A 14,599-nucleotide genomic window follows, 5' to 3' on the forward strand; every position below is an offset into this window, starting at 1 on the left:
TGCGGGCTCTAGAGTGCAGGCTCCGTAGTTGTGACGCACGGGCTTACTTGCTCCGCGGCATGTGGGATCTTCCTGGACCAGGGCTCAAACCCGTGTCCCCTGCACTGGCAGGTGGATTCTTAACCACTGTGCCACCAAGGAAGCCCTAGAAAATTAATTTTTTTGCCTAGGTTTTACAAAAAGTTTTTAAAAATAACTTTATTGAGGTATAATTTATATACAGTGAAATTCAGCATTTTATGTTTACAATTCAGTGAACTTTTAGTAAATTTACCAAGTTGTGCAGCCATCATTACAATCAAACTTTAGAACATTTCCATCACCCCACAAAGATCCCTTATGCACATTTGCAGTCATTCCATGTTCCCACCCTAACCCCAGGCAGCCGTTAATCTATATTCTGTCTCTGAAGATGAAATGAAACTTCTTCTGGACATTTCGCGTAAATTGAATCATGTGATATGTGATCTGTATGTGGCTTCTTTCATTTAGCATAATGTGTTTGAAGTTATCCATGTTGTTGTATGTATCAGTACCTTGTTCCTTGTTACTGCTGAGTAGTGTTGCATTGTATGGGTATACCACATTTTGTGTATCCATTCACTACTTGGTAGACATTTGAGTTGTTTCTACTTTTTGACTGTTATCATTAATGCTGCTGTGAACATTCACGTGTAAGCCTGGGTGCACGTATATTTTCATTCTTCTTGGGTAGAGATGTAGGAGTGGAATTCCTGGCTCATATGGTAAATTTATGTGTAATTTTTAAAGGGAAACTGGTTGGTCAACCTGGGTGCACCATTTTACATTTCTACCAGCAATATATGACAGTTCCTGTTTCTCTACATTGATAGCATTTGTTATTGTGTGTCTCTTTGACTATAGCCATTCTAGTGGGTACGTAGTGTACTTCACTGTGGTTTTCATTTGCTTTTCTCTTACGACTAGTAATACTGAGTGTCTTTTCTTATGATGCTTATTTTCCCTGTAAATCTTGTTTGTAAAGTGTCTCTTCATACCTTTTGCCTATTTTTAAATTGAGTTGTTTGTCTTTTCCCTATTGAATTAGAAGAGTTCTTTGTATTTTCTGGATATCAGTTCTTCATCAGATAGGATATATGATTTGCAAATATTTCCTCCAGCCTGTTGCCTAATTTTTAAAAACAGGATTCTGTTTGAATTTAACATCATTGTCTACTGACTGCTAGCATTTGAGCAGGAGTTTAGAGCTATATCCTTTCTTCTGACAGTGACCTGCTTAGGTTTACAGTCACTATTGGCATATTGTGTGTAGAACTTGTCAAATAAAGAAACTGTGCAACAGTGTAACGTCCCTGAATTCAGGGATGTGTAGTTGACATTGTTAAGTGTAGACTGTGATTCCTGAAGAGAACTCTACGTAGATGGTAGGCCAGCAAAAGTTAGAAAGGAAACCAAGTACGGGACAAGTATGGCTATGGCTGTTTCTAATTGTACTTATTCCTGTATAAAATCCATAGAGTGGGTCTATGAATGACATTTTAGGACAAATATTCTGGGGTTTCCAGTTTTGGGGGAAAAGAAATAAATGGATGGAAGCACTTTGATTAAGTAACATGGTGGAGCTATCCTGGCAAACGTTATGATTTTATGTAGGAGTTTCTTGCGTTATGATAAAGAGGATGCAGACCTTTCATAGATTAGATAGAGGTCATCATGTGAACTTTACTCTTGATCTTTAAAGACATGATTATATAGATTAGAACTTCCATCTAAGACTTTTTGGAAACTTGGTGAACTGTCTTTTGCAACGGCTTGGTGGGAAATCTAGCACTTGCTACCCTTTGTATCCCTGCCTCCGTTCCCCACCTAGGATAGTATAGTATGCTTGGGAATTATAGTTTAAAATTCTTTTGTAGTTACAAAATGTCTCACCAAAAACATCCTTTCAATTCTTTGTTTTCTTTTTTCCCCCCTGCAAGTTTTTAAAAATTAAAATAAATATCACGTAACATGAAATTTATCACTGTAAAGTTGTACAATTTGTTAGTGTTTAGTATGTTCACAATGTTATGCCACCATCACCACTATCTAATTCCAGAACATTTCCATCACTCTCAAAAGAAACCCTTTACCTGATATGGGTCACTTCCAATTCTCTCATTTCCCCAGCCCCTGGCAACCACTAATCTGCCTTCTATCTCTATGGCTTTATCTATTCTGGATATTTCATGTAAATGGAATCATATAATATATGATCTTTTATATGGCTTCTTTCATTTAGCATAATGTCTTTGAGGTTCATTCATGTTGTAGCATGTATCAGTATTTCATTCCTCTTTATGGCCAAATAACATTCCTTTGAATGTGTGCGCCACATTTTGTTTATCCGTTCATCAGTTAATGGACATTTTAGGTATTTCCAGTTTTTGGCTAATCACGCATAATGCTGCTCCTGTGATCATTCGTGTACAGTTTTTGTGTGTGTGAGTGTGAACATGTTTTCTGTTCTCTTGGGAATATACCTAGGATTTTGAAACTGCTGGGTTATATGGTAACTCTATGCTTAACTTTTTTTTTTTTTTTTTTTTTTTTTTTTTGCGGTACGCGGGCCTCTCACTGTTGTGGCCTCTCCCTTTGTGGAGCACAGGCTCAGTGGCCATGGCTTAGGGGCCTAGCCGCTCCGCGGCATGTGGGATCTTCCCGGACCGGGGCACGAACCCGTGTCCCCTGCATCGGGGGACACTGCGCCACCAGGGAAGCCCCCTATGCTTAACTTTTTAAGGAACTGCCAAACTGTTTTCCACAGTGACTGTACCATTTTACATTCCTACCATCAGTTCCAGTGGTAGGGTTCCGATTTCCACATCCTTGCCAATACCCATTGTACTTTTTCTCCCTCTTTTTAAAAATTATACCCATCCTGGTGGGTGTGAAGTTGTATGTCATTGTGGTTTTAATTTGTATGTCCCTAATAACTAATGAGATGATAGCCATGTACTTATTGGCCATTTTTATATATTCTTTGGAGAAATGTCTGTTCAATCAAACCTTTTACTCATTTTTAAATTGAGTTATTTTTCTTTTTATTGTTTAGCTGTAAGAGTTGAGCTTAGACTTGTAACACAGATCCATCCTTGAAAACTCATCCTAGGCCTAGCTGCTGTTAAGTATGATGATAACTGAGCAAACAGTGATTTCCATGTCTGATTGGTAGAGGATTTTCTTTATTTGCCATGAAAAATACGTTCAAAAGTATAATTTGATAGAGTATCATCACTTTGTCATGGCTGTAATTTGAACTAATCTTATCAGCAAATTAATGATAGACTGATAAAGTACCTCTGGCTGGTACTATTAATTGGTGCTCACTGGAAGTGTTTAAGCCAAATCTGGACAACTGCTCTTGGCTTGTTGTAGAAGAAATTCGTGTGTACTAAGGAAAGTTGAATTCGATGTCATTTGAGATTCTTTCCACCTCTATGATTCTGTTTTTGCTGTCTAGAGCTGAAATTTGTCCCAGTGAAATGGTATGAAAAGTATCTTATTTCCATTGTCATTGTATAAAGAGTTAGATTCTAAAGATAATGTAGATTTATACTTTGAAAACAGAAGAAAAGTGTTATTGTACTTCACTCTTTAAGAATTAAATTATTTTATCGTGTTTCACTTGAAATAGTTTGCTTTCCTTCAATTTTAAAGAATGTTTTTTCTTCTTACAGATTAGCAAGACACCTACAAAAAGAGGCCCAAGCTCAACACAATAATTCTGAGTTCACAGAAGAACAAAAGGTACCATAAAATAATCTCTAGATACATCAGATTCCAAATGAAAAGGGTTCTGTCTTTTGAGTCCATTAAGCAAAAACAAACAACAAAAACTGTTATACTTAAGTACAAAGAATGATACTGATTATGCTTTGCTGAACATTAAGTAATTACTTTAGAGATACCACATGATTTACCATGTAATGAATTTCTTACTTAATAAATTTCTTTACTCAGCCATTTAGACATTTAGTGGAGACCATCCACACTTTGGTTGGGAAGGAAGGGGTACCAGAGACTGGAGTTTGATTGTGAGTAATTGCATCCCACCTCAGTACTTACTTAACTCAGAACTTCCTTACCTCCTTCTCCACCTCCTCTGAAAACAAACAAAAAAACAAAACAAACGAAAAAAAAAGCCACCACTGAAAAATAATTAGTTCAAGTCAAGAATTTAGCATAAGAATCCATCAACAAAATAAATGCATAAAGTTGCAAAATGTTTCAAGGGTGCTCTTTCTCCTTGAATTAAAATTTTAGTGTATCAGATTGATTCCCTGTACTGCTAGAGATTGTGAAAAGTGGGATATTTTAAGAAGCCTTACTGTAAAACAGTGAGAAGAAATGGGAGGAAACAATTCTTATTTTTCCTGGCTCAAGGTATCTAATGTTAAGTTAAATTTTAATCTCGTAGATAATGAAAAAATTCATGTCAGCTTTCCTCCCATTTCTTAATACATTGTAAAAACTATGGTGACTTAATTTGCTTTTATTCTCTTTTTGTACAAGGAGTGGGAGTGGGAGTGATTCTTTGCACACTCTTCAAGTAAACCTAAGCAAATTGGTTTTAGTCCTTAGGCCTGTATTCATTTGATTCATCTTTATAAATCTTTGAAAAGAAAAAAACACCAAAAATTAGGGTCAGTCATATTTCTTACACAAGTTAGTATGTTTGCATTTTAAAAATATTTGGGGTCTGTTGAACCGGTTTGCAGGGCAGAAATAGAGACACAGATGTAGAGAACAAACATGTGGACACCAAGCGGGGAAAGTGGCAGGGGCAGTGGTGGTGGGACGAATTGGGAGATTGGAATTGACATGTATACACTAATATGTATAAAATGTATAACTAGTAAGAACCTGCCGTGTAAAAAAATAAATAAAATTCAAAAATCAAAAAAACACAAACCTGCTGTACAAAAAAATAAATAAGATAAAATTTAAAAAAATAACTAATAAAACGTTTTTGGGTCTGTGTCATCTAGTGTATCTTTATTTTGTATTTTAAAAAGTAATAGAAGTTTTAAAATTTTAAAGTATATTTTTCTTTTTTCCTTAATAATTGCTAATATCCACAATAGATTTAGGAAACTTAGGATTTTAGCCCTGGAAAATAATTACCACAGAGGAATTGTCCGGTTTGCAAAAGGAAAGGAAGAAGGACTATATGCTTTATCACCTCTAAGATTTGTGAAATCTGTCTACGAATTGCTAAGGAAGTGATCAGCTGGCATCACAGATTTGGGAGTTTAAACATCTATGTTTTGAAACAATCTCAAATATCTGAGTATGTAAATTAACAGCTAACAAAGTGTGTTATGACTATAGAAACAAAATGAAAGCTTAGGAAATTAAAAAGTTTAATGACAGCCATATTTTAATCACCTGTTTGCCTTGTCTCCAACATCTGTTGCTTAGGTTTAGGTTCTATGAGCAACACGACCTCAAATATAAATTGATTTGACCTAAAACATACTAAAGTTTTTAAAAAATGTCATCAAGAAATGAGCTTTATCATATTCTGATGATTAGACTAACCAGAAAAAATTAGCTTTTTCTTAATTTTCTTTAACTTTCTAAGGGTGAAGCTGGGATGTTTGACAGTGCTGTGTATTCAATCTTTAATTTATAGCTGTTCTTAGTAGGCACCTGGCTGCTGTCTTTTTTCAGCTTACACAGATCTCACCCTCCACAAGGCCCAGGAGGCACCATGACCTAAAGGAATGAGCCTGAGATCTGGAGTCAGAAGACTTGGTCTTGAATCCAGTCTCTGTCGCTGGGCCTTAATTTCCTTATGTATGAAATGAGGGATTAGATAACTCTAAATGATCTTGAAACGTATCCCTAAATCTTCAAATGACCTCCACCTTTGAGGTAGTCTGTTCCTCCTCCCCTCCTCGAGGTGTGATTTCTGAGGTATTTATTATTTATAAACCTGCTTAGGAGGCAAATGTGGCTGCCAGTAGTGACTACAGAGAGAGGTTGTGCCTGCCTCCCTATTCCTTGGGCTTGGAGAAGGACCCCCAAATCACTCTGTACTACATTATGAATATAAGGCAAGTCGTATGCATTTACAAATTCTTTAAAAAAAAAATTTCTTTAAAAATACAGGTGAAGCATTCACAACGAGCCAGAAACCTCATATTGGCATTGTAGGCCTTATTTCAATGTCACATAAGGAAAAACGTAGAGGCTCTAAGTTAATAAATGATTAGAAAAACAAAGATTTCCCAGACATTATCTGGAGAACATTGACTCTGAAAAATTAATAGATGTTATATGAACAGAGTTTGTGACTTGTCAGGGCTTTTAGTATGCTAACGTGTATGTTGGAGTTTTAAAGAGTTTGGGTAGTGGAGTATTTCTTAGATTTGTTGGCTTTTGAAAGTCTCCCTCCTCCTCCCTTTATAATATTTCATTGGGTCTAAAGAACATGTTATGGGAAATTTTGAAACCAACTGTTAGGTCTGCAAAATTAATTGAATGCCAGACCTGGCATGTAAGCCAAAGGAGAAGAAATTCGATTGTGTTTTCCTTAAAAGGGGAAAATGGAGAATGTTCCTTACATTATTCTAAGCAAAATTGTTCTATATGTTTTCTATTTGGAATTATATTCTTTATGCTTTTACTATTTTAAATGTTTTTGTAGCAGTGACAGGTTTTAGAATTATGCCAACCATTTAATAATTTGTGGAACTTTGAAAGAAGATTTTTAAAAACCACTATATTTCTAAAGTGCTTTCTTTATGAAGCTTTCTACTGTTAGTTCACAGTAAGATTTCAAAAACATTTGATGAATAAATGCTTTGTTAGATCTTAAGTTATTGATATTTATTTGTATATGATTATTTTAAGATTAGAGGAATCCTATTTTTTTAGAGAATAACATATATATCTTCACAATATTTATTTTAAATCTGAAGAACTCTAAAGCAGAGCTACTGATCTCTCTAAAGTTTATTAGTTGATGGTAAAAAATCTTCATATGGCTTTTCTATTCAAAATATTCTGAAAGATTTCTGGTGGAAAAAAAAGCAAGTTTATAATTCTTATTTGATCTTCCCTCATGATCAGTTGACATAGCTTTCATTTCATTTCTTAATAGTTTTGTCATTATAACAACAGGGTTTAGTAGCCAAAAAATAGCTGCCAAAAGCTTTCATTCCGTTAAATTCCCTGCTTTGGTGTAGTAGATTTTCTCATGTAAGTTTCTGGACAGACTAGAACATCCTGTCTCATGATGCTTAGAAAGTTTTTCCCTGTTTTGAATCAAATTTAGTGGTAATGAGAATTCCAGCACTATATGCTTGTTTTACATTTTATAGGTCCCCACTTTCCACTGCCTCCTCCCTCTCTTCCTTTCTTTCCTCCCCACCCCCGCCATCTAAAGAGTAGACGACTGGCTGTCTAAATGTAAAAAATTAAGTCTGGATTGAGACTCTACTACTTTAACAATGTGTATTTTTTCAACATATTTCTCCTTGATATGTTTTAGCAAAATTACTTTTGCTCTTTATTTGTATATTTCTATTTCATCTTTTCCTTTCACCACTCTTTTTGAGTTGTCCATTTCCCTAGCAAGTGACAAAGTAAAGTAGGCAGTATTCTGAAAATGACAACATTTTCCATTTCTATACCACAGTAGGTATAAGCAGTTAATTTGAATGAAGTGCTAATTATTTAAATCTTTCTAAAATTAAACTTCACTTTGAGTGCTTAGTCTTAATGTGTATTAGTTAATAGTCAATATTTATATTCTGACACATATGACTTTGTGCTTCTTAATAATTTTTCTGAACCATTTCTTTCTAAGAAAGTTGAAATAATTACAGTAGCAAGCACTTGATTTTGACATCAATAAATGCTGCATGTTTTGCTACAGCTGAAAATGATAGTGTTTCACTCCTTTTTTAATACTGATGTTGGGTGTGGTCCCTTAAAATAGTTATGAATAATGCTTATTGGTATTTTGCCATAGTTCAGTAGATTCTGTGTAAAAAACTGTTGCTTCTGCTTAACTTGAAGAAATATTTAAATTTAAAATAGATTATTAGTGGACTTACAGTTGTTAAACTACATTTTACCTTAAATGTTAAAAACATCAAATCAGATGGATTGTATAGTAAAGAAGGAAAAGGAGTTAACTAGTATTTTTAAAGACTTACTGGTACGTGTCCCTTAATACAGACAACCCTTTTTCAAAACCATTTTTTAAAGAACATAAAAAGTATGGCCAAATGGTATTAAAATAAGTGTATTACTTTGTTGTATATATTGCTATTGTATAGAATATACTGATGTCCAGGGCAAGTTGCTTAACCTGTCTTCTGTTTTCACATCTATAAAATAGTTGTATCTAACTCATAGGGTTGTAGTCAGGATTAAATGACGTAATGTGTGTAAATCACTTAGCAGAGTCTGTCATTTAGTAACTGCTCAATAGTTGTTAGCTATTACTGTTACTATGTAATTATATTTATAGTTAAAATTATTTACTAGTTTTGTCAGATTTGAGTGATATATATGAACAATGATCTGAGGTTATTAGATTTTATGTAGAAAAGATTGTTGCTGGTTGCTCCACAACAGCTCTTTCAGAGGGTAAATAAATCTGTGATTATCTTGATTCCTTTTGCAGCAGTTCTATTAAATATAATATTTAAATGTAAAATTTCAAAATAAAATTTGACATTTTATAAACTCTTATATTAAGATTAAAAGACATTTTTAAATACTGTGGAGATAGTTAAATTTTGTTACTTGTTCCTTGACCAAGAGTCATGTCTTTTGCTCAGTTGTGGTTTATTTATTTATATATTTTTAAATTAAAAAAAATTTTTTATTGAAGTATACTTGATTTACGATGTTGTGTTAGCTTCTGGTGTACAGCAAAGTGATTCAGTTATACATATTGATATATATATCAATATATACATATTCTTTTTCATATTCTTTCCCATTATGGTTTATAACAGGATACTGAATATAGTTCCCTGTGCTATACAGTAGGACCTTATTGTTTATCTGTTTTACATATAGTACTTTGCTAATCCCCAGCTCCTAATTTATCCTTCCCCCTTTCACCTTTGGTAACCATAAGTTTGTTTTCTATGTCTGTGAGTCTGTTTCTGTTTCATAAATAAGTTCATTTGTGTCATATTTTAGATTCCATAAGTGATATCATATGGTGTTTGTCTTTCTCTTTCTGACTTACTTCACTTAGTATGATAATCTCTAGGTCCATCCATGTTGCTGCAAATGGCATTATTTCATTCTTTTTTATGGCTGAGGAGTATTCCATTGTATATATATATACCACATCTTCTTTATCCATTCGTCTGTTGATGGACATTTATTTACCTTGCTTCTGTGTCTTGGCTATTGTGAATAGTGCTGCTGTGAACATTGGGGTGCATGTATCTTTTCTAATTATAGTTTTCTCCAGATATATGCCTAGGGGTGGGATTGCTGGATCATATGGCAACCCTATTTTTAGTTTTTTAAGGAACATCCATACTGTTTGCCATAGTGGCTGCACCAATTTACATTCCTACCAACAGTGTAGGAGGGTTCCCTTTTCTCCACATCCTCTCTAGCATTTGTTATTTGTAGAATTAGTGTTTTATTTTGTGAACTATCCCAGCTGTTTATGGTCCACGTGATAATTGCGTAGTGCCATCTAGCCTGGGTGCCAGGTACCAGGACAATAGTTGTTACTCCTCTTTGCTCCTCATTTATCTTCCAAAGAAAATTGATGAAAGAGAAAACCACCAAATCTAATTGACTAAACTTTTGCAGGTCGTCAGTATATATAGAAAAACATCCTTTTTTTTCCAGAATATTTTTTTTGTGAAGGCATTGCAAATATTGTACATATATACTTCACTTTTATTGTCAGGATTTATTCCTTTTTATTAGGAAGGATTTAAAAATCTTGATGGGCATAATTCAGCTGCTGCCTGCTCTTGCAGATACTTGTTCTATGCGTCTCCTTTTCATTTCAACCCTAGTCATTCATGTTCTTGTTCTGATTACTGTTTACATAGACAGTTGAAATAACCTGATTGATCTTACCTTTAGTCTTTTCCCTTTTCTCCTTCACCCTATGGATACTCTTATCACAACAGTCTTATTATTTTTTTTTTTGTTTTTGCGGTACACGGGCCTCTCACGGGCCCAGCCGCTCCGTGGCACGTGGGATCCTCCCAGACCGGGGCACGAACCCATGTCCCCTGCATCGGCAGGCGGACTCTCAACCACTGCGCCACCAGGGGAGCCCACACAGCAGTCTTCTTAAAGGGCAAATCTGATAGTCATTCTTCTGTCCAGAAACTATCTGTATGATTTATTGCTAAAGTAATAACAGATTTTGCAGCTGGTCCTAGAAGGTCCCCTTTATAATGACCTCCCTCCCCCAACACACGCATTTCACATTTCAAACCTTTCTCCCCCTGCTTCAGTTTGGGACTTCAGACAACTGAACCATGACAATTTTCCTAGTACGTTAGTTTTAGAAATCCTCCCAGTCACTGGGGCTTGAATCCTAATTCCGATTCTTGTCCTGTTTCTCCAGGACATATTACCGCTTAGCTCGCTGAAGCCCTATAGAATCAAGTGCCTCTGCTTTATGTTACAGTGATTCTGAATGTGTCTTATATAATAGAAACATGCGCTTATTAAAGACAGGTACTATGCCTTATCACTTGTATCCATTTTATAGCTCAGATCTGACTGTAAAATTTACCACCATTTATCACAAGTATTGATTCTGCTTAGTACTGTTGATATATTTAATTGAACAAGTCGAGATTTGATTTGAGTCAAAATTAAATTAACCACTGTGCTAACTTTCAGATATTTTTGTTTTTAAGTCTTTTAGTGGATATCAGACTTTATGGAGAAGAAGAAAAGGTAAAGCTTAGGAGGGAAGATGCTTGAAGTCCTTTTCATTGCCCTTTAAATCATATCTAAAGCTATCATCAAAGCAAACTTGATTTAAAATTGGTTTTGGCACATTAGGTTAGGAGCGAATATATACTCACCTTCTCTGCCCGATCCCAGACCTTTACCTCCTGTTTCTCGCCTCCAAAGTCTGCAAGATGCTAAAAGAAGTAAAATTTAACTTATTTTTTAAAATTATAGATTGCTTATCAATGAAAATTAACTTGATGATTTGGACAACTAACAGTTATGATATATTTGGTATTTATAGCTTTTTCTTTTTCCTTCAGAAAACCATAGGCAAAATTGCAACATGCTTGGAATTACGAAGTGCAGCTTTACAGGTAAATAGGTTCCCCCCCTCCAACTTTTTAATATAAGGAAAAGAAATTATTGTGAACTATTCTGATAAAATATTAGCATTCATGCCAAAAGCAGTATTGTCTCACAAAGGTTTTATAACAATAAGAATTGGTGGGTTAAACTCATATTAAAAGATTTAGTTCATATTATATAAACTGTAAAAATAAAAGATATGACTTCAATTTTTTTTCTGTTATTTTTAGCCTGAATGTTCCAAAAAACACAAAAACAAAAACCAGTTTGGAATTTTTTTTTTTTTTTTTTTACCCTGAAAGCAAGAAATAGATTCATTTATTTTGGCCACTTTTTGAATATGTCGTCAACCACTTAAAAGACATAGGGTGCAGTGAAATCTTTGTAATAAAAATATGTAATACGCATGTTTTAAATTCAGTCCACACAGTCCCAAGAAGAATTTAAACTGGAGGATCTGAAGAAGCTAGAACCAAGTAAGTTTTGTTTTATATTTTTTAGTGATACTCCTTTAGAAAAATATTTGAGCTGTTATGGATATTAAGGTTATTTAGCAGAGATGCTGATTTGAGTCATTTCTGTTAATATCTAGTCCTATGTAATTTTTTTGTGCTTTTATAATTCCTATAATATTTATAGTAATTATTCTTTGGTTCACTTTCATTATAGAATATGAAAAATTATTTGATTCTATGTCGTACCTCATCTATCTGTTTTAGACTTTATTTTGTTTTAATCTCTTTAATAAGACTATAATTAAATTACTTCGGTAAACATTTACAGTAGAGTCTACTGGAAAATATAAATTTATAGTCATTGATGCCTATTTATACAGCATGTCACTGAAAACTGCAGTCCAGCTGTTTGGTCTGCTCTATAAAATATTTCCTTGTTGTCCTCATTTTCCTTCCTGAAAGTTTTTTTGAGATAAACAATTCCTTCAAATATTTTGGTGGTTAGGTTGCTGCTAGATGAAGCTTTTTTGCTGGTTCAAATGAATGTTCTCTTAGAGGAAATGTTTGAAATATAAGCAAGGGCACAAGTATTGAATATCACCATAGTCAATTTTAGGACATTTTTATCACCCCATAAAGAAACCCTTTATCCGTTAGCATTCAGTCATTTCCCTCCAGCTTCCCCCAATTCCCAGCCCTAGGCAACCACTAATCTACTTTTTGTCTCTATAAATTTGCCTGTTCTGAACATTTCGTATAAATGGAATCATATAATGTATGGTCTTTTGCAACTGGCTATATATAAGATTATTTTAAGAAAAGCACATTGATGGCTTTAAAAAAAAGATTTCAGCTGCAGTTAGGATGTCTGAGTTATATAATGTTTCTAAAGAAAATCATAACGTTCACTTTTAAATGATAAGAATAATTAGGATTTGGGATCCTTACCTAGTCACTATTTTCCATTTCTTTTCAGTTTGTTTCCAAATAAAACTTAAGAACCTGTTAGGTATGTAGGGTGACTGTAAAGTTTGTAAACGCTTATACTCAGATGTTTATTATCTCTTTCCATAGACTCGCTCAGTTATTCCTCCTATGGCCTCATAGACCTTCTCGTTGGTAATAACGGTTGCCATTTTTTCGAGTAGCAGCAGTATGCCAAGCTCTCAGATAAATCGTCTCAACGGCATTTTGCTTACTGACACTTGCCCGTGATCTTACAGCTTGTAAATGCCAGAACCGGATTTTGACCAGGGTTCTAAGTGATCTCAAAGCCTGCATTCCTACCACTGCACTCTGTTATTAATACTTGGAATGGTGCAGTATTGGCAACAATCCTAAATAGCATGGTTCTTCAGGTCAAGTTCCTGAGAGATTTTTGGCCCGTATCTTAGTGGAAGATTGGACTAAAATCTGCATTAGTCTTCTACTTTGTTTATTTGTTTATTTTTTATTTTTTTTAAGATTTGGTGTGCAAATGGAAAGGAAAGAGTATTATTGGGATTCATTTTGTTATAGTTTGAATTTATATAATTCTTCTCATTTGGACTTCTCCCTTCCTGGTACTTATTATTTTTTTAGATGATTTTAATTTGCTGTTGCCTCTAAAAGGAACATAAATGTGTATATTGTATCTCAGTAGGATATGCTCTGTAATTAATTTTGAATTTATAAAATCTAGGCACTTGTTATGAGTTAATTATTTTATCGGAATTAAACATTTTCTATAAATTGGTGTTTGACTATATTTCAGATTCAGTGTTCTTAGTCAAGCTGACCTCTGCCTCTTCTAAGAATGTTAAGGAAAGGAAAATTAATGAATGACTGTGTCTTTCAACATGTTAGTCCTAGTTGGTTTATTTTGCTAATGTATTTTTCCTTTCAAAGTTTTAAAAATATAATCCTGTCTGAAATTCATACTAAAACTAAGATCTTGAAAGTACCAGTTACTTGATTTTCTTATGTTAATCCTTAGTAGCAGAATACTTCTTATTCAAACTTGTCCCCCCGTGACAGCCCCATAAACTGTAAAGTTCCCTTCCATTAATTCATCTTTGAAAGACCCGAAGAAATCCCACCTTTCTCTGAAAGCTTTCCGTGCTTTCCCTAGCCATAATTAAACTCTACTTCATGTCCTTTCTAGGAGCACTTTTTATAGCCACCATTGTAGTCTTCCCTGTATTTTTCTCACTTATATTTATTTCTCTCCTCAAGAAGATTGTAAATAGCCTCTGTATTTTCCCCACAGAGCCTCATTCAACGCTCTGCCTATAGTTTGAACGCGGCAGATTTTTAAGTTGAATGTCTTCAGGGAATCTTCTCACATAATTAAAAAAATAACCTTTCAGATGGGAAGCACTTGCTCATTTTTGCCTACCACAAAAATGAAAAATGTCAGCCACAAAAGAAGAATACATCTGGGGTGTGTGTCTGTGAGATTTTTAGAGTGTCAGCTTCAGGAGGTTGCAGGGCCTGCTCCACGACAGCAGGCTGAGAGTGCTGAGTTCTTACCAGTAGAGCGTGGGCCTGTGTGTGTGATTTCTACTGGATGAGCCAGTTAGACCCCAATGGTTGTAGACTCCATGCTCATGATAATACCTTCCATGGAATTATAAACTTGCTTCTCTCTTCTCTAAATCCTCCTAAAATATTAATATTAGTGTCAGAAGAAAAATCCTATGTAAAGTTTATGTAGAACCCTATTTTAAAAGGACGTTAGAATCCCTGTTATTCCATAGTTGGTGAAAATGGAAACCTATCCTACATTTACAGAAAGGGAGAAAGGAGCTGTTATTTTTCTCCCAAAGTTATTCACACAAATTAAATATCTGATATACTCT

General features: G+C 34.4%; 1 protein-coding gene across 2 annotated transcripts in view; it reads left to right on the forward strand.

Moving 5' to 3' along the window:
* Positions 1 to 14,599, forward strand: part of AIDA (axin interactor, dorsalization associated) — a 42,661-nt gene that overhangs the window by 4,656 nt on the left and 23,406 nt on the right. For both annotated transcript variants that reach the window (XM_032632921.1, XM_032632929.1), the window contains exons 2-4: positions 3,702 to 3,771; positions 11,259 to 11,312; positions 11,726 to 11,780. In XM_032632921.1, the coding sequence (XP_032488812.1) occupies positions 3,702 to 3,771; positions 11,259 to 11,312; positions 11,726 to 11,780 (179 nt within the window). The remainder of the gene's footprint in view (positions 1 to 3,701; positions 3,772 to 11,258; positions 11,313 to 11,725; positions 11,781 to 14,599) is intronic.

This window comes from Phocoena sinus, chromosome 1, assembly GCF_008692025.1.
Source record: "Phocoena sinus isolate mPhoSin1 chromosome 1, mPhoSin1.pri, whole genome shotgun sequence".
Classification (NCBI taxonomy): Eukaryota; Metazoa; Chordata; class Mammalia; order Artiodactyla; family Phocoenidae; genus Phocoena; species Phocoena sinus.